The 25,340-nt window shown below is 25.4% G+C and overlaps 1 protein-coding gene across 17 annotated transcripts; it reads left to right on the top strand.

Annotated features, from left to right (window-relative positions):
• The first annotated feature begins 59 nt into the window (after positions 1 to 59).
• LOC126895609 (MAP7 domain-containing protein 2-like) lies at positions 60 to 24,366 on the top strand. 17 transcript variants are annotated; one of them, XM_050667693.1, is made up of 17 exons: positions 115 to 191; positions 6,264 to 6,420; positions 15,857 to 15,928; positions 16,214 to 16,279; positions 17,394 to 17,491; positions 17,550 to 17,717; positions 18,310 to 18,437; positions 18,562 to 18,710; positions 18,791 to 18,892; positions 19,871 to 20,242; positions 21,373 to 21,653; positions 21,718 to 21,975; positions 22,044 to 22,285; positions 22,387 to 22,516; positions 22,574 to 22,827; positions 22,896 to 23,068; positions 23,146 to 24,366. In XM_050667693.1, the coding sequence occupies exons 2-17, from the start codon at positions 6,396 to 6,398 to the stop codon at positions 23,157 to 23,159; spliced, it is 2,532 nt and encodes an 843-aa protein (XP_050523650.1). In that variant the 5' UTR covers positions 115 to 191; positions 6,264 to 6,395; the 3' UTR covers positions 23,160 to 24,366. The 17 variants fall into 17 exon arrangements, with proteins under 17 accessions (XP_050523649.1, XP_050523653.1, XP_050523650.1 ...); XM_050667689.1 differs by lacking the exon at positions 115 to 191 and adding an exon at positions 5,138 to 5,315 and having other exon boundaries at positions 6,387 to 6,410; XM_050667692.1 differs by lacking the exon at positions 6,264 to 6,420 and having other exon boundaries at positions 60 to 191.
• Positions 24,367 to 25,340: the final 974 nt, after the last annotated feature.

Below are 25,340 nucleotides of genomic sequence, written 5' to 3'. Positions count from 1 at the left end.
TAAATAATTATAACTTTTTGAATAATTATTTTTTTGTTATCTAATGAATGTCCTGCCACCATTGATTAATATCAAAATATTGATAGTTTAATTTTATATTGCCTGGTATCACTGATACAACTTCTGAACTAGTCAGTATCGAAAAATGGCAGAGTTCGTCAGGGTGACTTCTAATCGCTCGATAAATTCAGGTAAATAATTAAAATATCAAGAAATTTTTACTCATACAATTTATAAGTATATTAAGCACCATATAAACCATTAAATTACAACCTATGGCCAATTTTCCTCAACTGAAATTTACATTATTTGATCAGACTTCACCGGGTGATTTGGGCTCACTTATCATTGAAAAATAAAGAATGTTGCTTATGCAATTGCCCTTAGTTTAAACAGAGCCTTTAAAATTTGTCGATATACGTTGTTTTTTAAAGAAAAATTTTCAACCTTTAATCCTGGATTTAAATAAATGTTGTATTCTTATTAAATTTTTAACCTCAAATGTATTATATCTTGAAAGCTGAAAATCTACATGTTCATATAATACATTTTAATTATCGCAGGTATTTTTTTTTATTATTTAGGTTCTTTTAATTATGAACTATTTTTTTTCATTGTCAAGTGTTAGATATACTCAAATTGAAGCTATTTTCTTTTAGATTGTCGTACATTTTCAATATGATAAAAACTATTTGTTTATTTATACTGTTGATGTTTTTAAACATTATTATCACTTGCTATATGTTTTTTAAGCTATAGAGTCTATACTTAATAATTATACCCAACACAATTCTATATGCTGATTGTATTTTCTATTTTCACCAATTTAATGTATCCATAGCAACTACACAGACAACATTTAGTAGTAAAAAAGTTGACGGGTGTATACTTGTTCATAGCATTCTTCATTTAAATATCAATATGTTTCTAGTTTTTACAAATTATTGAATTGTTGGTTTTTTATAGATATTTTTTATTTGCGTTCATTTTTTATACTTTTACAACTATAATATAAACCGAAAACACTTTGTCAGTATAAGATAAGTTAAAAAAAAGTATCAATTATAAAAAAAAATTGATTTTTTTTTATCTAAAATGGATTTCTACGATATTAAGCTTTTTGAGGTTGGGAAGACATTTTATTATGATCTGATTTTGTTAATCAAAATATTATCCTTAAAAATTAAAAAAATTCCCTAATTTTCAAAAACTAAAAAAAAAATAATACAAAAGAAACTGTTATTGAAAAAGACTAATTAAGAGTTTTTTTTTTAATTTTTAAAGTAACAATAACTTTATAAATAACAAACATGATCTAAATGGTATTTTTATTGGTGTTACTAAAGACTAAGTTTTCTTTTGATAAATTTTTTTTTTTATAAATCAACCAAAAACCTCTAAATTTATTTCAAATTAAAGCATAATTTTAGTTTATTGTTAAAATATAAAATGTTCTGACTATTTTTTTATTTTATGAAATGGGATCTTAAATTCAAAAATCAGGTTTATGTATCTAAATGTTTTATTTTTATGACATTTTTCTACGATAATAGTATTGTGAAAGCAGATGCATTTAATCAGGTTTATCTATTAAGTTTATTTTCCTAAAAAAGAAATAGTCCAATTCTCTTCAAACACATTGGCATCAAAGTGTTTCAGGATAGTAATGTTAATCATTGGCAGAAATTGACATGTACTGGTGCATACAATATAAAATTACTACTATAAAAAGTTCTTAATGTACTAGGTTTTTTTTTTTTTAATTCTATCTTTTTTAAATAATATAATTAAGATATTTTATTTAAATGTTTTTAAAAATTAAATAAACTAAGTTTACTATTATTTTTTTTTTATTGTATAATATACACAACATAATAACTTTTATTAAGATATAGCATAAATATACGCAACTCCTATTCTAGCCTTCTGTGAATTTTAAAATTTAAAATTTAAAATGAACATTGTATTTAAAAAATATAAAAAATAGCTAGTTAATTTTAAACTGACATTATTAATTAATAGAATTATATTATTTAAACTTCATATATAAACTAACCTATCATATTTCTAACAAATCATATCAAAATTTTGAAAAAATTAATTATTTTTTCATATTTTTTGATTAAATTTTACATTGGCTGTTTACTAAATGCAACCTAATTAATCGTTTTTTACAACTGGCAAAAGAGCTTTAAAAATAATCTCCTTCCTCAGGAATTATAAAAATTCTATCTTACTTTTTAATTATTAATAAAATCTAGAATACAGCCTTTTAATTGAAATAAATTTGGTATTTTAAAATTTAATACGATGCTATTTCTCTCTTTAATATTATAATATTAAACATAGATATCAATCATGGACTCCCATTAATAGAGGCATGAGGGGAACATGTCCCCTTAAGAAAATATGCAATCCTCAAAAATATAATTACGTATATATGCATCTATTCTCATTACTTATCCTACTATATATTAAAACTTAATAGTTACAAGCTTATAACTTAATGAGTACTTTTCCTAAAAAATTGTTATCAATCTATCAGAATTTTTTATAAAAAAAATCTAAAAAATTTTAATTTTTGAAAAAGTTAAAAAAATTTATTTATTTTTCATATTAGTGATAAATAATAAAAAATATGCTTAAAACATAGTATAAGAATACAATAAATATTTTAAGAAAAAAATTTCAGCAAAATGTTATTTGGATGGGTTGTAAGGGTTGTCAATTAAATCTGGATACTCTGTATATATTATCTTAACAATAACCAATTAAAAAATAAATATATAGTAATTAAAAACTAAAGATTTCATTGGAGTGTTAAATAATTAAATTAACAGTTTACATAGTATACTTAAATAATGCTTTCCACTTAGATTACTTATAGATTCTCTGTACAAAATTTTTAATTGGAATTAAAGATATCGTCATGTAGCGCGTATGGCATATTTTTTAACCGCAATGCATATATTTTTTTCTTCTGTAAATACTTAGCCGTATTAAATTAGGTTAACTTAATAAGATAATAGTGTGATCATAGAACATTATGAAAGATCTAACCATGGTTATTATTTAATTAGTTCTTATTCTTTTGTAATTTATACATATTTTTATATAAAAATTAACAACTCTAAAATATTATATTAAAATTGTTATTTTCCAAGCACATACATTTGTAGATTTTTTTTAATTTAAATTGATTAATAAAGAATATATTGTAGATAAATTACAAATCAATAGGCGATTATTTATTTATTTTTTTTGGCTCAGATCATTGAAATTTTTATTTTTCATACACTGATAGTTTCGAAGATGTTTGAAATATAAGATTAAGAATAAATCAATTTTTTTTATTCTTAATTCATTTCTAATTTTAATTTTTAACCCACACCAAAAAAAATATTAATTATTCAAATTCCAAATCAGCTTACGCCACGTTAACTTTTTATTAATTTAAAATGTATGAAAATACAATTTAATGTTATAAAACAAAATTTTGTACTTAATAAAATGGATTAATGATAATGTTTATTTTCTTCTTAAAACTTATTGACTATTATTACTCAAAATTGAGTTTTAACTTTGGCGATTTAAACACATCAATATATCTTGAAATAAATTTTTTATTTCAATTTTTAATAACTTTAGTCTTTTTATCCTCAGTCAAGTTAAAACTAGTATAATATTCTACAAGTAAAAAAAAAAGTATAACGTTTTGACAACTTTTATCCTTTAAATTTACATTAAAGCGTTATATGATTACTAGTGATATTATTTAATGGACGATATCATTTATTACAACGTTCATCTATTCCTGATACCGATTATTCTATGTCATTAAACTTGTTTTTGTTTTCCTGTAAAATTGAAAAATTGAGTAATAACTTTTGAAAAAAGCCTTAGAGGTTAATTTTTTCTCGATTTATTTGAAACTTGTAATTTGTATTGTTTTTTACCTATTTTGGTAATTTTTTATGATCCATTTCAACACATATCTAGTCAAGTGTTAAGTATCTATAAAAAATATTACCTTAATAATTAAATTTAAAAAAAAGTTTTTATATAATAGTTTTACAATTGACAGTCTCAGTCGATTTCTGTTTTTGATTAGTTCTTTGCATGTCTACTATCATTACGTCAGATAGTTGAGACACGCCTTTTTTCTTAATTCAAACTTTGGGCTTAAAAAATGTGCTATATTACTTTGGGGTTTTATGTATACGTGTTTTGATGTAATGGCAAAACTATATTGATTGCAAATCCGTCAAGTTTGGATTTTATTACACTATTAAAAACATTGATTTTTGTAAATTATGAAATAGGCTTTAATATAAAAAAAGAAAATAGATTTAAATTAATATATATATATATATAAAATAATTATGCTATTAGAATCATATATTAACTATATATTAATAATAAAGAATTTTATAGTATTACAAATAGCTATTTATGGTAAAATTAGATATATTATGTACTTTATTTTATTTTATCATTTGCTACTTATTAAATTCCTAAAAATTTCAATATCATGGTCATATAATGACGGCTTTATTGGGGATCTAGAATAGTATAATACATCCCAACTTAGTGGACTCGAATAAAATTAATTTGTTACTTTTCATTATTGTTAAAACATTTATTGGCGTGCGATCTATCACATTATACCTTATGTTATATTACTATATACTCTTAATAAATAATAAATATTTTTCTTCTATTTAATACATAAACATTTGCTTGACTCAATTAAAATTTCAAGATAAAATTGTAGATTTCTAGTAAAACATGAATATAAAATCAATAAACCTTACTTTACGGAGGTTTTATTTTTATTTTTCCTATGCACATAACATTTATTAATCTGCAAACGCATGCAAATTAAATAGAGCATTAAACGATTTTAATATTTCACTAAATAAAACCATTTATTATTATTTTGTAATTGTCTTAGAAATATATAAATTCTCAATATTGGACACATTAATAAAATAATAATTATTACTACCATTTTTATTGATAATACTTATCTTTATGACACATTGTTATAAGTGTTTCCTTTAATCGCACTACTGTTCGGTGAGGTATTAGTGAAGTGCTGAAAATAAGTTCTTTCAGTAACCGTTCGTTCTTTACGCTACACGTTACAAAATGTCTTACTAGGTTTAATCTATAAAGTCGTAATTGTTCAAAGTGAATTTTTTTTTTGTTTGATGTAAAAAAAATGAAACTTGTACGTTCCGTTTACTCATTTAATTCTGGCGAGTTTTATGATGTAGAAAAGTCGTGTGAATATCCTCCAATTTCTAAATCAGGTATTTTAATCGTATTAATTTTTCAAAATTAACTTTCTGTGATTATTTTCGTACCCTTTAAAAATATTTTTAATGTCAATAGTATTTCTAAATTTCTTTACGAGTTGTATACAGTATAAGTAATGATCATTGTTTTTTTTTTTTTTTTTAACAAATAACTTTACTGTTATTAGCACAACCTTTTATACAATTATTTAGGAAACTGGGGAAGTATAGTTAATAACAGAAGCTGGATGTTGCTCATTCTACGTGTTCATATGCGTGAATCCTGTATTGTTACTTATATTTTATGTGTATTGTATTGCGTTGTGCTCGTGCCAGTAGTAATCCATTTTATGTCCAGTAATGTTTGTAAAATTGTGTGTATGTTTTTCGTATCCCAATTGTAAATTATAAGTATCTTTTTAGTAAGTAAATTAATTTATTCGCCTTATGTTGAAAATTCATCATCTTTCTTCATAGTTTTTAAGGATCACATAACATTTTTAACTATCCACATACACTTCTTACGATTTATCTTCTTTATTAAACATTGATGATATTTGAAGAGATTTGTAATCCTTCCGACTGCAGACATTTATTTTAAGACTTCCGGTTAAATGGACTGCAATGTTTTCTTTAAGCGCTAGGAACTCCTAAATTGAATGTTTTTAAGTATTCAAATAGTCTCTTTACACAATTTTCTGTTTGCTTATAATATACTAAAATATAACTATTTTTATAATTTGGCTACTTATGTATGTTTTAATTTGAAAACATTGTAGTTTAAGTGCTAAACTTTTTTTAATTATTTTAAGTAAAAATATTTTAGTCTTGTTAAGGTTATAAAAAGCGTATAAAAATAGAATAAAAAATTTTATTTTAACTTGATGTACTCAAACATTCTTAGAATTAATTTAAAAAGTTTTTGTTATTTACTTATACTCTAATTATAATATCTTTTTTTAGGTGAGTAATTAATGAATAGTATAAATATATATAAAATTGAATTAACAAGATTCAATATAAGTAAGAAAATATTTTTTATAATGAATCGTGCACTTACAATTGTATTACAAATGGATTGGGTAGCGGATAGAAATGATATTAAACATTGTAAGTAATTGTGAGTATATTCATAAAAATTAGTCATGTTGAAGTTAATTGGTTTAACAGACATATCAATCTTTATCTTAATATGTTGCTCTTTTATAAACCATTATAGTGCAGATTATTTTGGTTCGCTTTATGTAGTAAAACACACTTTATCGTTGATGAGCCTTAGCCTTTACAGATCTAAGAAATTGTATTCTTTATGTTACAATTTGTGTATACGATTTATGAATATACGTCAATCGTGCAGTTATGTTGAAAATATCGAAAAAATAAATAGTTAGAAAGTGTCCCAGTTGAATTTTATTAAATCGAAGGTGTCTATGAAATGCATATTAACCAATTGATGAACCGTATCCGTAACCAATTGTTATTAATTTTGTCTCACTATTTTGAATGAAATTTTCTCTATCAAAATTCATAAAAATATTGTTGGGTATGCTTGTTGTCATTCATCGTCTAGCGGTAAAAGTCTTATTTATATTTCATAATTTTTTGTTGTGTAATATTTTAAAAGAGCCTTGTGATTATTTTGTTAGTAATCATTATAATTTCTAATTTTCAATCACCTAGCATATTATAACTTCGGCAGTATTCTTGTAATGACACTTGAGAGGTATTATGATAGGTTTTAATGCAAATTATAATCTTTGTTTTTCTATTAGAAAGTCCAGCTGGCAGTAGTAATTAAAAATCGATGTATTGAAAATAACTTGATATTTTTTCCTTACATCTTATCATCGGCATTTTAGTTTCATTTATGAATTGTCGTCTATTGTCCGTTATTTCTTTGTTCATATTTACTTGTTGACCCCAATTTCACAGAACTACTGGTTTGTATCTCAAAATTCCCTAATAAGAAAGGCCAGGGTCAGGATCACGTTAATCCATATTAAGTGATATGTAATAAACACTCCCTATCTTTACTCCGTGAGAGCACACACACACACACATATATATATATATATATATATATTTAAACTGTATAAATATTACACCAGTATGTATTAGTACTCTCACTTTATATTAAACTATATTTCAATTCTTTTTGTATTGAATATTGTTTGTTATAATTTTGTGTTCTGTATAAACTATCCTTAATTCATCTAAAATGTACTTTATTAAAGATATAAGTATAATTGAAAAATCTTTTAAAATTAATTTTTCATTACTTATTTATTCCATAAACTAGTCTTTATTCTAATGTCAACAAACCATTTTATTCATATATACATTCAACTGTTTACAGCCTAATTGTCGTAAACGACTTTTCATAAAAAATGTTAATTATCAGTTTGAATAACTAATAAGTTATTAATAATAAAAAATTTATCAAGTCTTTAGTCTAAATGACAATGTGCGTATGTAAATTCAAAAATTAAACCCCATCTACTCAACAAATATTTCGATTTAAACTTTTAATTTGATTAATTAACTGAAGCAATCCAACAAATATATCCAAGCCTACTCTACAGTGTATTTTTAAAGTTATTTAAAAATTTCTCTTCATTTTTTTTTTGTGTTGTTATTTCCAGTCATATCACATACTTAAATTTGATTATAAAATGTAATTTTTTTTAATTATTTTATAATGTAAATTTTTGCCTGCATGCGTTCTCGATTTAAGATTGCAAGTAAGAGGAATGATTTAGAGTAATTAGAGTATGTCAATTGTTTTTATGTGCTTTATAATCTAGTTAGAAAAATCATTTACGTTAATCTGTTAAGGTAATTCGCAAGACTGCATATTTTTTTTTGAAAGTAATTTTTGTCGGTACCATATCAATGGCGGTGCTTATTAAGATTTTGTGTTCTCCTTCCCCTCCATCAATAGTCTACCTCTTTCTATTGCCGATGGGTAAATGTTATTCTGCACTGGTTCCAGCTTCAGTAGGTTAGTAAGTATCGTCCGCAGTATAGTTTCCCTGTAGTTGGTCGTCTTGCCGGTACTAAGACCATGTGTATAACCTCGTGATAGGAAATTTCTGTGCGTGTGTGTATTTGTACGCATTCCATAGTGTCTTCTTGTTGTGCTCGATTTACACGTACATAACAGAGGCACTAAACGTATGTGCATGAACAGTTATTCGATTCGTTTATAATTATGACCGACCGATATGTGCGCAATAAAATAATGCGGTTGTTATGATATCTGTGCTATGATAATCGTGAAATGGCGGGTCTCTTAAGGGTACCGACACGTTATCAACATAATAGTGGCGAAGACAGACGGTCTGGCCCGGAAGAAGGAATTGATAATTTATTACTAGTGCCTGAAAGCGTTTTAGCTATGGACGGAAAACATCTTAGGGACGATTTAAACGGACTTAGATTTGCGTTTCGTAGACAATGTTTACAGGCAGATCTTGGACCCCAAGGAAACATTTGGATATGTAAGGGAAATCATCTTATATTATCTAATAAAATAGTTGAACATTTAATGATGGCAATAGCATTTTAAATGAAATTATTGCTCATATTTCTTTATGAATTTATACTGGAGCAGTATATCATAATGAATGTAATCATTTTTATGAGTAATGATAGTACCCGTATTATAATTTATAATATTTTAATGCGTGTAGTGCTATAGTGCGTTTAGTGTATACTTTAAAATGTATACTTTCTGGTAGAAATCAACCACACCCTTAATTATTTATAAAAACAATTTTCATAATTATTTTTTGGGAAAATATAAATGTTTAAAAATTTGTTTATAAATTTATGTAGGATTAATACAAAATAAAAATGCTACTAAATTATGTAATTATTTTTTTTTTAAATGTTAAATTCGTATTAATCTATTAATTTTGTACATAATAACATGAATAAAAATTTTAGATGACGTTTACTTGTTTTTAATTTCGCTTATTTCGCATTTTATTTCTAGTAATTTCAAATACCTTTATACTAACATCATTTTTAGTTAGAGACATTGTTATGTAATAATGTTTTAAAGTAGAAACTCGTTCGTGGTATTTTATCAAACTATATAATATAAATATTTTGAAAGATATATTGTTTGAAATTTTAAATCTTAAATTTATATTTCGTTCAGCATTGACAACATACATCTTCACATGTCATTGGCATCTTGAAATTTGCGTATTAAGGCTATAAAAGATAAATGAATCATAAATAACATTTACACATGTTTTTCAAAATTTAACTAACCTAAATAAAGTTAATTTGTGAAAAAATCTTATTATTTTGTAATTTATTGTTTTTTTAATTAAAGTAACTCAAGTCATATTACATTAACACGTATTTTTTCTTGGCAAAAATTATATTATCAACAAATAATAAAACTAAAATTTGTGAATGTGGTATCTAATTTGTTTAAAACAAAACCTGTTTATACCCTTTTCGTAAGACATTTTTAATATTTTTGTGATCGTTAATTAAATATTTTATGTATAATAAATTAAAACTGTTTTATTATTTATTGTATTTCTTTTGTTGTTTTACTTTGAATAAATATATATATTTGATAAAACAACGAATATATATATATTTTTGGTTAAATACTGTTATGTTTACTTTTTATGTAATCAAGTTAAACAAAAGAAAAATTTCTTGATTATTCTTTGTAATTTATGAATTTTTTGTCGGTGTAGATACTTATGGCGAGTCGGACGTTATTGGTAAATTAACGTCTTGCATATTAGACATGATTCATTGTAACTTAACATAACGTTAATGTATTATAGTATTCATTGTTTATAAAAAAAAACTACATTAAATATTTTTTTTATGTTTAATTAAGTCGTGAACTACCCATTCTTACGATACGCGTATAGGAAAATGTTAACCACAGCGTATTATATATTTTTTTATAATTTTGGAATCATCATGAATATCTATTGTTACTATTTAGGCCACATCAAGCAGTAAACCTCATTTTAAAAACCGTGATTCAACGGTTACTAATACACTTTAACTGTGTCAATTAAAACCACAAAGCTAATAACGAATCTGATCTTTTGTATTATTTAAATTTTTGCAGTCTTATTTTTTCTGTACTATCGAATATTTTTATCTTTGCTAAATTAGTGTTTTTTTTAATTTTTCGAAAATTTACAAAGCTTATTTGTGAATGATTTTTTTTAATTTTCCTTAAATTTCCTTAGTTGTTATGTTAATATATTTACTTTAATCAAACCGGTTTTAATATATCATTAATTATACAATAGACAAGACATTTCATAAAAAAAATATAATTTGTTGCAGAAAATATTTTTAAGACAAAAAAATAAAAACCATTATCAATTACTTAAAATCTACCAGAATCGTCGGAAGCATTACAAAAACAATATCTCCCAGCATATGAACACATATTTCCACATTTTAAAAGTACAAGTATCCATTAAATATACAGCAGAAGGTCCGACTTTCCTTTAGTGAAATCGCCAAACAATTTATCAGACAATTTAAACGTTCTATATTGTCGTCAGGATCGTAAAAAAGTGTTCGTCTGTATGTCTGCTCGTTAAATAGCAGATTTTTTAGTGTTTTTAAATCAATGGTTGCACCAAAATGCTTATGGCTGCAATACAACATAACACGGTCTTGGCGATTGAGGTTACTAGTGTTTCGGTATTACTTTGCCATACGATATTGTTTTTCATTTTACGACTACCCTATACACAAAAATCTTAAGGAACAATAACAATATAACTTCTATATACCAAAACATTCGGATAATCATGACGCAATTGGCACTATCGAGTAATTACAGTAATTTTCAAGTGAAAGTGTAACTATACCAAATCACATTACTGCCCATAACGATGTCCTCGGTGTTTTTACGCACAGAAAACAGTTATGCCATATATTTTTCAGCACTGTAAATTGGTTGAATAACTCTAATGAGAAAATTGGTTGTTTGATTTTCTTTTAAAATCTAAAATGTTATTCTAATGCGAATAATATTTTTAATTAATTAAAACCAACACATTCAGATTTTAATTTGTTACTAAACTGTTAAATCGTATAGCTTTACAGGCTTTCTTAATACCCTTGACATCGAAACCCTAATAATTCTAATAGATTTATAGTTTTAACTGGCCCGAAGTTATGTATAATTTTTATTTGTAATTGCTAGTATTTTTAATAATTACACACGTTCACATCAATAAGGTCTTTATATTATTACGATATAGCACACGCTTGACATTAAGAGTAATATAATTCAGTTTACGGTATAACGTTAAAAATTATTTTTTGAGTATCAATGCGTAACAAGTTTACCGACAAAAAAGAATCGTATTGGCGTTTAACTTGTTTCGCGGTTTCTTCTTTTTGTAATTAGAAACATTAGTGTCGTAGACAAATTTCTAAAATATAAAAGCTTATTTTAGGAAATCATGTACGAAGGTCTATATATTTTGTCAAAATTGGCAGTCGGTTAATAACGATGACATCATATTATGTCGTTTTATTTAACCGATGTCCATTTACTTAAAAACAACTGGTGAAATCCTCAGATGTCGTTTATGGTATACGAGGTCTTTATTTGAGTTAAGAGTGCTGTACCTAATAATTAGCCGTTAAGCCATAAACTGTTCTGTGTAGCTTGACATTTTTGCATTTTCTTAACTGAAATAATTAGTTAAAAAATCTACTTATTCCGTTGTCATCTAATAATAATACTATCGTTTTTGACATTTCAGTATGAACGCATAAGCCTTTACAGGAATTTAAAATAAATTTCTAAATTATCGGGTAACAAATTGTATTATGGACTACTTGACAATCTTTTTAGTCGAAAATCTCTTTTACTATTAGAACTATTCAATATTTTTCCAGAATGTATTCACAATGTGAAAGACACTACTCTATTGGTACGTTCTTATAAAAACAAATCAGAGATATAATAAAATGTGGCAACAGTTTCATTCGATGAAATTCAATGATTCCTTTACACTGTAAGAATGCCACTATTGAGTTTCTTTGTTTCAGTCTAACAAAATATTAAAAAAAAAATTTTTTTTACAATTTTCAAAAGTAAAAACATATGTAATAGTTGTCTTTAGCGTTATTATTCATCTTTAAGATATGACCTTGAAAATCGACGTGCAATCTATAGCATTAAACCTTCAAGGTCAACGTTGATTTTGTTTAGCAATATCAAAAATATTATATTTTAAACGATAAATACAAAACACGCTACTTTATACTCTTATATAAATTTAGTTAAGTTTTAGTCGTGGAAAAATTATCTTTAAACGTATATATTGTATAATTAAATAATTTTTTTTAAAACATTTAAATATCTAATGATTTAAGTATCAGCTTAATAATAGTAAGCTATGTAATTATTACTTTTAAATGTCTTGTTATTTAATAATTATTTTATAAGATAACAACAATTAAATTGTTAAATAATGCACATTCTTTTACTTACTTATATTTTTTTTATTTTAAATTTATAAGTCAGATCATTTCAACGTAAAAAAATGTAATTGAAAATGATAAGCGAACTCTTTAAATTAGTGTTAGATAATATATTTACTATTTTTTTTCACTTTGGCTGTACAATACAATCACAATCGGTGTCGCGCTTACTGTCATTAACGCCCCTATTAAATATATTTTTAAACAAAATACATAATGTGTAAAAAAACAATGTACTCATATATTTTTGGTGCCTATAGAACTTACCCCATTCATCTCCCTTTGAAGAAAAGCTCATTGTAATAGAATTGTTGTATTTTGAAATATAACAAACATGAGTGAGCATCATTAAAATGTATTATATACATAATTGTTATCATGTATTTATTTTACAATACTTTTCATTTAATTTACACTTTTGTTATTAAAATACAGTATAACATTAAGAAAAATATGCGACATTTTTGAAATGTTATATTATATTTATAAACACTTGAATTTTTTGTTTTTTTACTATAAAAATAATATGGATAGATTTTTGATATTAATTTAATTTGATGTGAATTTAACAACACAATTAATTATATCATTCGAGTATTCCTGTAATCGCGTGGTCGCTTTATAAATAGAAATAAGATAATATATACTCAACATTCTCAACATTAACGTCATCACCCTTTTGTTTGCATTTAATGCAATAATGAAACGCATAATAACAAAAATTGTATATTTTTGGTACTGAAAAAAATTTACTATAGTTATTGTGGTTAATAGTACACTTCACTTAAATCATACTTTATTTAAATACTTGTTTGGGACAAAAAAAGATGTCACAATTCCTAGAAAATGTGAACTCTTAATATTTCTGAATACTCATGTCGATTTTATTGTTGAGTTCGTGATAATTAACCACTATGAGATTTTTAACGTTTCACTGTCGATAACGTTCTATTGAAAAGAATCAACTTCCTTTTTAATTAACTTACATAAATTTCTGGTAATTGTATGCAGTTCAATTACCACACTTAATATGAATCGAATCAGTTAAACTCTAATTATATTTTTAAACGTACAAATCATAATAATAATAAGGTCTTTCGAGATAAAATGGTGAACATTTCTTATTTTTCCGTGATAATTTTAAACATTTCATTTCGGTCATTAGCCTGAATTCAAATTTTTTTTTAATTGTAACGTTTGCTTTGTTTGAAAAGCAGTTGACGGTCTAAGAAACTCGAAACATTCCGACATCTTCACGGACGCTGCTCGTGATTTTTTCACCGCGATCGCTGTGCCGTTTTGTACAGATCGCCTTTACAGGTGTGCACGAATGAATCGGAGTTTTCGTATACACATGTATATATTTGGCGTGAGCGTGTGCGTGTGAGGAGCGGTACTAGCGTAGACGTCGCTACATTTATTATAAGTGTGTCAGTTGTTAACTGGTAAACTCGCTATGCGGCTGTGCGAATCCAAGTTATTGTTATCGCTTCGTCGACGGTGTGGTTTGAATTGTGGCGGCGGTGTGGTGAAAAATACATTGTTAATAACATAGTACTGAATCGCAAGAAAACGGGTGTGTAGCGGATAGTTGGATACATGGGTTTGGAACAACCTTCATGCCGTTCCAACTCGGACGTGTCTTCAATACGCAACCGGACGCTGGAAAGTGACGAAGCGGCGTTGTCCGAGCTCCGCGATATTTTGGCGTCTTCGCTGCCTCCTGAAAATGTGCCGTTGGCTGACCAACAACAGCATCAGAGGGTACAGCCGCCGATACCGCCTGTCCGCCGCCGACGCCTCTTCGCATCATATTCGCGAATTTCGACCACCTCAACCGGTACAACGGTCGTTTTCTTGTATCATGATCATCACTAATACCGAATAATCACTCACTCACGACTAACACCGAAGTACTATCGAACTAAAAACAATCTAATGAAATAAGAATCACTAGTCAAAAGGAAATTAAATCATTTTCGAACTCGTTCTTCTTCTATTTGCACCTCTAACACTTTCCAAAATCTACTGACAAATGAGTCACCCGTCCGGATTTTTTCCTTATACATTTTGTACTAAGTTTTATGATAATTATTTTGTGTAGTGTTTTATGATAATCACTGAAAAGTTGTTTTATTGACTGTCGCTTTCCAATTATTAAAACCTAAACCAAACCTGCACACTAGCATACAATAATATTATTTGAACATAATATTGTATTATGTTAATAATTTAATTAAAAAATTTTTTACGTTCTTCCTTTATGGCTTTCTTAATGATATTAACTATTGAATTATATTATTATAACATATGAGTTTGATTATTTTAGTTATTGTTTTACTAGTCGAAAACATCTCATTTAGCAATTTTTTTTTATTGAAACATCAGGCTAAAATAAAAAATTTAATACTTGTCATACTATAAGGTTCTGTCAAGTGATAAGAGTATTCTCTTATAACAAATATTGTAAACATTTTATAAAAGAAATTCTTATAAAGAATATTTGTACGTGTATCATAAAGAAGTGGTAGTTGTTTTGCCAAGGTTAGTAAGACCTCATGCTATTTAATTTTTATCAAAATCATAATACATATAATGTTTTTATGCCATTTAAAGGCTACATTTAACAACATTCATTTATTGATCTGTTCAATTTGATATTGTATTCAAAAAATATAGCGTTATTTTTCGATTGTAATCGTGATATGGATAAAATTTATACTTGAAAACAGAGATTAGTTAAACAATATTATAAAAATGAATTCGTGTATTTTTTTATAAATTCTACATTTTAAATTTTATTTGATTCTTTAATTTTGTACTTCTTGCTCGAAAAACGAGTTAAACGTAAAACAATTCTCACAAGTCAGTGTAGGTTGTGTATTTATAATAAACCAATGCATAACTACCCACTCACATTAACAATAGCTATAAGATTAAACTATAGAGGTTTGACCAAGTGAACGTACTGTTAACTTTGAAAATTCTTTTTCCTTAACAACTTCATAATATTTAAATACCTAATACTAATAGTCATCGTTTTAATTTTTCAGCAGGAGTAACTACTGTTAACCCTGACAATAGGCCAAGCACGGCGCCAGCACCACCTCTAAATACATCTAGAGGTAAATATTTCACAATTTATTTAGTAAAGAATATTATATATAACATTTTATCCCTTCAATTTCACTTTAATTGTAATACAAATATTTGAATAAAATCAACTTAAATCATGCTAACAATAACCCAGTACAATATTTTTATAACAAAAATATTCTACGAGAAAAAATGCATCGTACAAAAAACAGCCATACAATACATTGTAACAGACATTAACATTTCTATTGATTTTATTTTCTTTTTTTTTTTCATTTATGTATTAAAAACTAAACACAACTTTCTTGTATCAGGAGGACTTCATTGGTTTGCTCATGGTGCAGAATCATTTGACCCCTTTGATGATACAGATGAAACAGGTTCATTTAAGTGTTTTTGGCCTGTGTGCTTTTGTGTCTATAATTAATACTGTAGTTTTATTTACTAAAAGTCTAATCTTTAATTTTCATACTAACAAATTGTTGCGATTTGTTGTACTAACAAATATAAACTTATTTCTATACCGACATTACCCATGAACTGAAATTTGTGTAATTAAAAAATATATTTCTGCGATTCAAAGAAATAAAAAAAACAGTCCAATTTAATGACAATTTAAGACTTTTTACTATCTAACTATTCGTGATTCTTAAACTCGCATATCAATATGAATTGTATAAATAATTATTTATTTAATAATTTATGTTTTTTTTCGTGTTAGTATTTATTATCTTTACCTTGGAAAATTAAAAATTCCCAGTATAATTTACTTGTTTTACATACAAGATACAAATTTGATCTTAATATAAGTAATAACTCTTATTTAATTATATTAAAACATGAGTTTTATTTATGTGGCCTCTATCGTAAACGTGATTGTTAATGAAAGTCTTTAGATTACCTTGCTAAAAAAATTAAAAGCTTTATATATCAATGAATTTAATTAACAAGCATAATTTATATCTAGTGCCGTTTACTCAACATTTTTTTATTATTTAATTAAATTATATTTTATGGTGTAATTTGAGTTACTTTGTTTATTTCCCAATTAACCAATACACAATTTCAAATATCAAAGCATTTTAATTTCAAATATTTTATGTATTTATTAAAAAAGGAATATCCAACACCAATAAATACTATTATCATTTTCATGAGTCATTATATCCCAGACGTGATAAATACTGATGTATTTGTGTATCTATGATTCACAATATGTATTAAATTTATTTATAGTTTTATTAAATTATCAAAATTAATTTTATATACTTCCTTTGAATAATAGTTAAGACCCATGCTAAAAAATTATCTATAATGAAATTTCTATTTAAAGACTTACATAATATCTCTACTATCCATACTAAATATCTGTTATAAATCGATTAGATCGTCTTAGATTTAATTATCCCTAAAGTATCTTAGTGCTGAATATGTTGTTGTAATTAAACTTAATACAAGTTTGTTATATTATTTCGTCAAAATTTTTTTTAACAGTTAAAGAAAATGTCAAAGATCGAGAAGAACGACTGCGACTTGTTCGTGAAAAACATGACGAAGAACGACAACGTAAACTTGAAGAACTCAAGCAACAAGTAATTTTTAATACATAATTAAAATTTTTTCTTACTGAAAAAATATTTTTTTTTTTAGGCATTGGCTGTTCAAAGGTATAGAGAACAAAAAGAAGAAGAACGAAAAAGGCGATTGGAAGAAATGCGTACACGAGATTTAGAAAGGCGACAGCAAGTGGAAGAAAGAAAACGTCTGCTATTTGAAGCAGAACGAGAAAAACGTGAAGCGATACTTAAGAAAAATCAAGTACTTAATACTATATTTATTTTTCATATATGATTTTTATATTAATTCATTGTGGTAAAAAAAATCTCAATCTATTAAAGAACATATTATGTCAACTGTAATTTAAAAATTGGTTTAATTATTATTATTATATTAGTAATTTCTTAATAATAATCATATAAGAAATAATAGTAATAATAAATATTAATAATAATTTATATCATATTATATAATATCGAAAAATTATATTTACTATAAAATAAGTTTTAAAAAAATTACAATTTTTCTAACAGACACACTGTTAATATAACTAAATATTAAATTTTTCACGTAAATTTACTATTAATGGTAAGCATATAAGTTTTTAACCTCATATTGATTAAAGAAACAATAATTCTTAAATTCTCATAAAATTACCCATTTAATGATGTTGATTTTTCACTCGAAAATTGAGCCAAAAAAAAATGTATTCAGTGAACTCTGTTCAATTCTCAAAACTATAATTTCATACAAAAAATATGTTCAAGAAGTACTAAATTTAGTGGAATCTTTAATTCTTTTTTTTTTTATTATTATTTTTGGTAAAACAATAACAATTTTATAATTTTTTTAGGAACGAGAAGCTAGAATAGAGTCAAAAAAAAGAAATGAACGAAGTTCAATAGTTTTTGCCTTTGGTAGCTCAACACCCCGTATGCTTGAACCATCAGAAACTGGAGGTTCCTATTGGGCTAGTCGTAGGTAAATATTTATCTATCATAAAAATTAATTTTGAACAATTTTGGTTTTTTGTAAAAAAAATATTTTACTATTTTTATTTTATTAAAAATATTTCTTTATAAATTAAAATAAAGATCATTTTTAGAGCTACATCTACCAGCAATGTAATGATGTTAAGTACCATAGCTCCAATGGGCCCACTAACAAGGCGATCATCTGAAAGAGAGTTAAACGATTGCTCAGGAAAAAAAAGAGCAGCTTCTGCTGGAGGTCTTTCTAATCACTGCATAGATGGTAGGTTATGAATAAATATTTGTTAATTTACTAGTAATTTTGTGTGAATCAAAAATGGGAAATGCGATTTTTGTACCAAGATTTTTCAGAAAACAAAAGGAAATCTCTTAAAGATATTTTACAATGGGATAATTTATGTCAATTTCCTGCTATTTCAGAATATTCTTTAGATGTTGGTCAGGGTGAGTTAAGGGAAAAGCTATGTGTTGTGACTTAACCCTTAACTGTGTTATAAAATTAAATTTTTTATGTTTGATGAATTGAATTTTTAATCATTAACATTTTACTGTGACCATGTTTTTCAATTCATGAAATGTTCTAATTGGAAAATAGTTAATTTTAATATTCCATCCAAAAACAAATAGTAATGATACTGCTCACCAGAGTAAATATATATAATAACCTAAATTTCACTGTAGTTAACTCACAGTTATATTTATAATTTAAAATATTACATTTGTTGTACAATTAATTTATTTATGTGACCTTTTTCTAAACTGTTTAAAAATGTATACAGAGTCCCAGATCTAACTGACAACGCTAATGATCTAATTGCCATTTTGTTAAATTTTTTTTTTTAATAATTAATATCATTCTTCTTAAATTATGCTTTATACATCAACTATCAATTTTACTATGATAACTCATATAAAAACTATACCTTAAATAATGAAATACATTTTTTTTGGAAAATGAATATTTTATGAATTTGCTAATGAACATTTAGCTAAGTATTATATTCAAATACTTTTTATTTTTTTAAAACAAACAAAATTTTTTATGTTTCTTTTTTATATTTTTGCATATAGAAAAATAATTTTTTTTTTTAATTATAGGAGTAACATATTTAGGAATTACGTTTCCTTATAATATACATTTATACTTAATAATGTTATATGTTCATTGTTTAAATGTCATTAAAGTCTTCAATTTTTATGAGTTATAAAAGCATTAAATAATTAATTGTATACAATCTTATGTAAAGCTCACAGTAAAAATTTAACTAGTTAAGTTCTCACTAAGTGTAGTTATTACATTATGTATATTTTGTTGTATTTAGACAATTTAGTCAAAATGATTATTTAGTTTGTGCTGTAGTTAAAAAATCAATTAATGTTTTTGGGTGGTGGTTGTACATGTGTAACATAATATATGTTTAGGGGTAACTGACGGTGATAGAAGTGCTGAAAGGAAAGCAGCTAGACGCAAGACAGACTTGATGCCCACTATTGTGTCCCCACGTGACCTTACGCCTAGTCGTCCTGGATCAGCCAGTTCATCCCGTCGTTCACCAGGTAGGGCAAGTTCAATGACTCGATTGGACAACAGTGCTTTATATGGTGGCCGCTTGTCATCAGCGCGCAGCATGAGCCATTTGGCCAGTGGGACTACGCGAACTGTTTTAGGCTCTAACAATGACCGTTCAATGCATCGGAGTATGATCACCTTAAATCCAGTGCCGCCACCTAGGCTCACTAGAGCCGAGCGCCTGCGTAAACGCGCCAGAGAGTTTGCAAACTCTAATACTACAGGTAAGTGTCATGCTTATGGTTCATTAAAGCTATTACTTATACTGAATATTAAATTTAAATATTAAAAAATGTATGCAAATTTTATTCTTCTATAGAATATTTATTTTTATTAATTTGGAAAAAATGATTTTTAATAAATCATTTATCTTTTAAATACAAATGTATCAAATTAATTGTTTTAAAACAAACATTAAATTTTTCAAGTTATTCTTTGTCAAGTTTATATTATGTGCAATAATATAATATTATAACATAATTACAGTAAAATGTAATTATGTTATAATTTATTTTATATCTTGACAGGTATAAATATATAATTATTTGGCGAGCATGGCAACCTATAAAATGTATGCTTTTTTGCTTAAGTTTGAAAATTAAATGCACTTCAACTAATTGATTATTTTTTATATGTATTAAATATGTTTTGTATGAATACTATCTAGAACCATTGTTGTATTTAGTAATATTATTTTAATACTTGTTAAAGCATATGCTGATGATATTTTTACTAATAAAGGTGCTTTAATATGTATATTTAATTTAGTAGTTTTGTTGATATTAGTCCTTAACTAAATCTTGGATAACATGCATCTGTAAGTGTTTCTATCTATAAGGTGGCGGTACTAAGGATAAAGGTGTTCATAGACCTTACATGAAACCTAATTAAATATATCTGACTAAAATTATATAATTATTTTTAATATATTAAAGTGTATGTATTTGATATTGAATAAACTTTGTTTTTTTTTTTTTTACTTAACAGTTATGCTATTTATTAATAAGTAAACAAACTAAAATTTATAACATTCATTTGTTGTTTGTTTGTACAATTGGTGATCATGTTGTTTTTAAATAAATATCTTTTTAATATGAATATTTTAGCTTTTGTGTATTCACAATAGATTTTGTATTACTATTAAAAAAATTATTACATTTTGTATAATAATATGTTAATTATCTTCTATAAAAATTGACAGTTATAACATTTGGTTTTGGTTTTATTGTTTCATATTAATTATTTAATGACAATATTATTTTTAGTATATTTAATTAAAAGTAAAAATGATAAATTGTCAATGATTAGGTAAATTAAGTTTTAAAAAATTGAATCTATCTCTGTTCGACTTTAGGTATGAAATCAGGAGAAATGACACCTGTAAGTCGACCTCAAAGCTCTATGAGTCAATCTATTATAGGAGCGCCACAACCAAGATCCAGACCTGTAGCAATACCTCGTAAACCTAGACCTATTAGTATAGCTGTGACAGGTATTACAGCTCTTGATCAATCTATTAAATCTCCAGCCAGTGGAGAAAGACCTCCATTGCCTAAATTGAATGTTACCAAAAAAGCTATTACTCCAAAAGTAGAAATGAAAAAATTTCCTAGTGAAAAACCAATCACTAAAGTAGTTAAGCATCATTTAAAATTAATAAATTAAATTTATTAATTATTTAACCTTTTTTTTTTGTTAGGATAAAAACGAAAATGCAAAATCTTCTGGTTCTGAGGAATGCATTGAATTGGAAAATGCAATCAAGGATGAAGACAGTCAAAGTAGTTCAATTCAAGAATCAGTGAATGAAGCTGCTGAATGTGATATGACTGCTTCGATGTTAGCAACCAAACTAAAAATTACAACTGAAGAAGAAGCTAAGGCAGCTTTAGCTGAACGTAGAAAACTAGCTCGAGAACAAGCTGAGAGAGAAGCTGAATTAGAAAGATTAAGACTAGTATGTTAATTTAAGCTATAAATAATTTTTCTTTATAACATTGTTATTTATTAATATATTTACAATAGGAAGCTGAAAGATTAGCTGAAGAAGAAAGAATAAAACTTGAAGAAGAAGAGCAAAGACGCCAAGAAGAAGAACAATTAAGACTTTTAGAAGAAGCAAGAAAAGCTGAAGAAGTAAGATTACAACTAGCTATAGAAGAAACTAAAAAGAGAGAAGAAGAAGAAAAAAAGAGAAAAGAAGATGAATTAAAATTAAAATTAGAAAAAGAAGAATCGGAAAGAAAAGCTAAAGAAGAAGCTGAAAAGTATATTTTATTTATAATAATATTCATTATTTTAATTTTATAGGAAAATTATTGAAATTTATTAAGCATAAAAAGTAATTAAATATATTGTTGTTCTTAAGATTAAGGCAAGAAATGGAAATAAAACTAAAGAAAGAAGAAGAAGACCGGCAATTAAGACGTAAAAGAGTAGAAGCCATTATGTTAAGAACAAGAAATCAAGGAAAGGGATCAACTAATATAAATAATAAAGTATAAATTTTCAAAATATATTTTTTGTGCTCAATAAAATAAAATAATTAATTTTAGGAAGAGACTGATTCTACTGATTTAAATTCTGGAGACAAAACTGAAAAAATATCACCAGTTATAGAATACCCTAGTCAAAACCAAATATCTAATGATGCATTCTTAAATGCTGAAAAATGTCATATTTCTTCACTTATAAATGGAGTAGAAGATACTTCTAAACAAAACGGTCATGCAAGCAATAGTAATGTTCTTCAAAATTGTAGTATTACAGTTAACAATGACCAACAAAATGCTAATGGTTTTGTTTCTGAGTAAGTTTTACCAAATTTCTAATAAAAAACTAATAAATAAATATTTTAAATCATAAAAAATTTTTTAGACCAATCAATAATGTATCTAATAGTTTATTGGATTTATCATTGGACCCTATTCCTTCTAATACAATTTCCACTCAAATTATTGACATTGGTATCAGTAAATGTGTCCAAGATAGTACATCTGATTTTGCTCCATACCAAGAAACCAATAGGTCAGAACAACAAATTGTTAATGGTTGGTAAAGATTTTTTTATCTTATCTTATTTTATTTTTTTATAGAAAGTGTCATTAAAATAAATTTTGTTTTATAGATTTACTATCATAATAAACACAAATTCTGCAGTGGGTTTTTTTCACCGAATGGTTGAAAAAGTATTATTCATGAGTGCTACTTTTATTGTTATTTTATTATAATTAAATTATTAGTTGGAATAGTAGAAAAATTTAACAACAATTATTATTTAAAATGTGTTTAGTCATATAATACTATTTTAATATCTATTACCTTTTCTGAAATTCTTAATTTTAATAATATTATTGACTAAATTATATTTATTCTGTTTTCACATAGCAAACCATAATGTATTAAAAATAATAATATGATAAAATGACATAAGATTGCTTTGTCTTTCCAAATAAGAATATTTAAAAAGAAAATTATAGTGTAACATTAATTTTCAATCATATTTATTATTCATGTTTTAATTCAGTTTTTTCTAGTTTTATTATACTTGTATTCCAGTAATTTTTTTTTTTTAATGTTACATTTATCTTCCATTTTGTAGATACAATTTCAAATGTAACATGTTCATATTAATAAAATATCAATATTACTGCATATATTTAGGAAAATTTTCAGTGAGGCTTGTAGTGTCATGTACATAATTTGTATTATTGTTTAGAATCATTTACATCCTCTCTGATCTCAATACTAAATTTTTTTTCCCATTTTTATAATTTTAAGAAATGTCTCCTCTTGTCTTTTTTATTATATTTTATCAAATTTTTCTGATATCTGATCATTTAATTTTGTTATTTTATTTATTTTTTATTGTTTGTGTTAGGCTATTTTGCACAAAAAGACAAAGCCATCTTAATTTATATATTTACAGAAACCTCATTCTATTTAAATGTTAACTAATTATTGTATACTTTAGTGATATATTTTCAACTAACAATTATAATATCATTACTTAATGTAATAATAAAAAACAATTTTATTTGTAAAAAGTTATTATATGTGCTCTGATTAAATATTTGTGAGTTATATTGTATCCAAAACAAATGTTTTTAATCTAAATTTTGATAAACAAAAAAAATTCATTAATTACACTAATGTTTAGAGTGTTTTAATTTAAATCATCTGAAATATTAATTTTATTATTGTATACATAATAATAATATGTAACTTGTATATGGAATTTACTGTAATGTTATTTTTTTAGGCCTCAAAAATTGTACTAACTTGAATTTTAAGAAGTTATTATACTCAATTATGTGGTCTACTATTTGTGATTATTAAATAATGATTATTACTTAGAATTAGTTTTTATGATTATTTAGAAAACAAAATAAAAAATTTACCCTTATTAAACAAAGTTTTGTTATAATAGTTTCAAATTTGCATAATAAAATAAATATCAATAAAAAAAATATTACAAAAACCACAAAGCTGTCATTTTTAAAAAATGATTTGCATTTTCAAATTGCTATTACTTTTTAAGCGTGGCGTAGTGGACATATTGGATATTGACAAAATTCTAGAGTTATTCCACGCTATCTCTGTAGTGTACGGATGACTGTGCGTTTTACGATGGCAAAAAACACCATGTCCCCAAAGCAGAAGGCAATTGGAAACAACTGCACTTATCCCTTGTTTAGTAGTAATACCAGTTCATATTAGGATATCTGGTATCTAACACCCGAAAACAAATAGGAATTTTAAAAAAAAATTATTTTTTATAAAAGCAATGATCTAAATGAAGTTTTTATAGGATATAGTATAGACAAAAAGCTTTCTTTCAGTATTGTTTCTACTAAAATCTAATAAATAACCTAGGTACAAGTATGATTTTAAAGACACTACCCACATGAATAAAAAAAAAGTTTATAGGTTTTTGTCCTATAAAACGTTTACTTGCACAGAGTTAAATCTAATATAAAAACTAGTATATTCTATTTTATTTGCAGTAAATTAGGTCAATTTGTTTGACTACAAAAGTAATGCATTTATTTGGTTCGCAAAATTATTTAGATCTATTGCTCTATTATATATGTTTACAAATCAATTGATTTTAGCTGCGATGCAATAATCAACTTTATTTGTATCTTTTAGCTTTTACAAATACAAATTTATTAAACAATATGAAAACATTTACAATATATTATACATAACTTGAATCAGTAGCATAATTTGCGATACACAAAATATACATTTGCGTACTTAAATTCTGTATCATAAATTTTTAGTTTCTAAAATGATTAATGAGTCTTCACAACCACTTCC

The sequence above is a fragment of the Daktulosphaira vitifoliae genome, unplaced genomic scaffold, assembly GCF_025091365.1.
Source record: "Daktulosphaira vitifoliae isolate Bord-2020 unplaced genomic scaffold, ASM2509136v1 Scaffold_1, whole genome shotgun sequence".
NCBI lineage: Eukaryota > Metazoa > Arthropoda > Insecta > Hemiptera > Phylloxeridae > Daktulosphaira > Daktulosphaira vitifoliae.
Note: the sequence above shows the minus strand (reverse complement) of the source record. Positions and strands in the feature narration are given on the sequence as shown.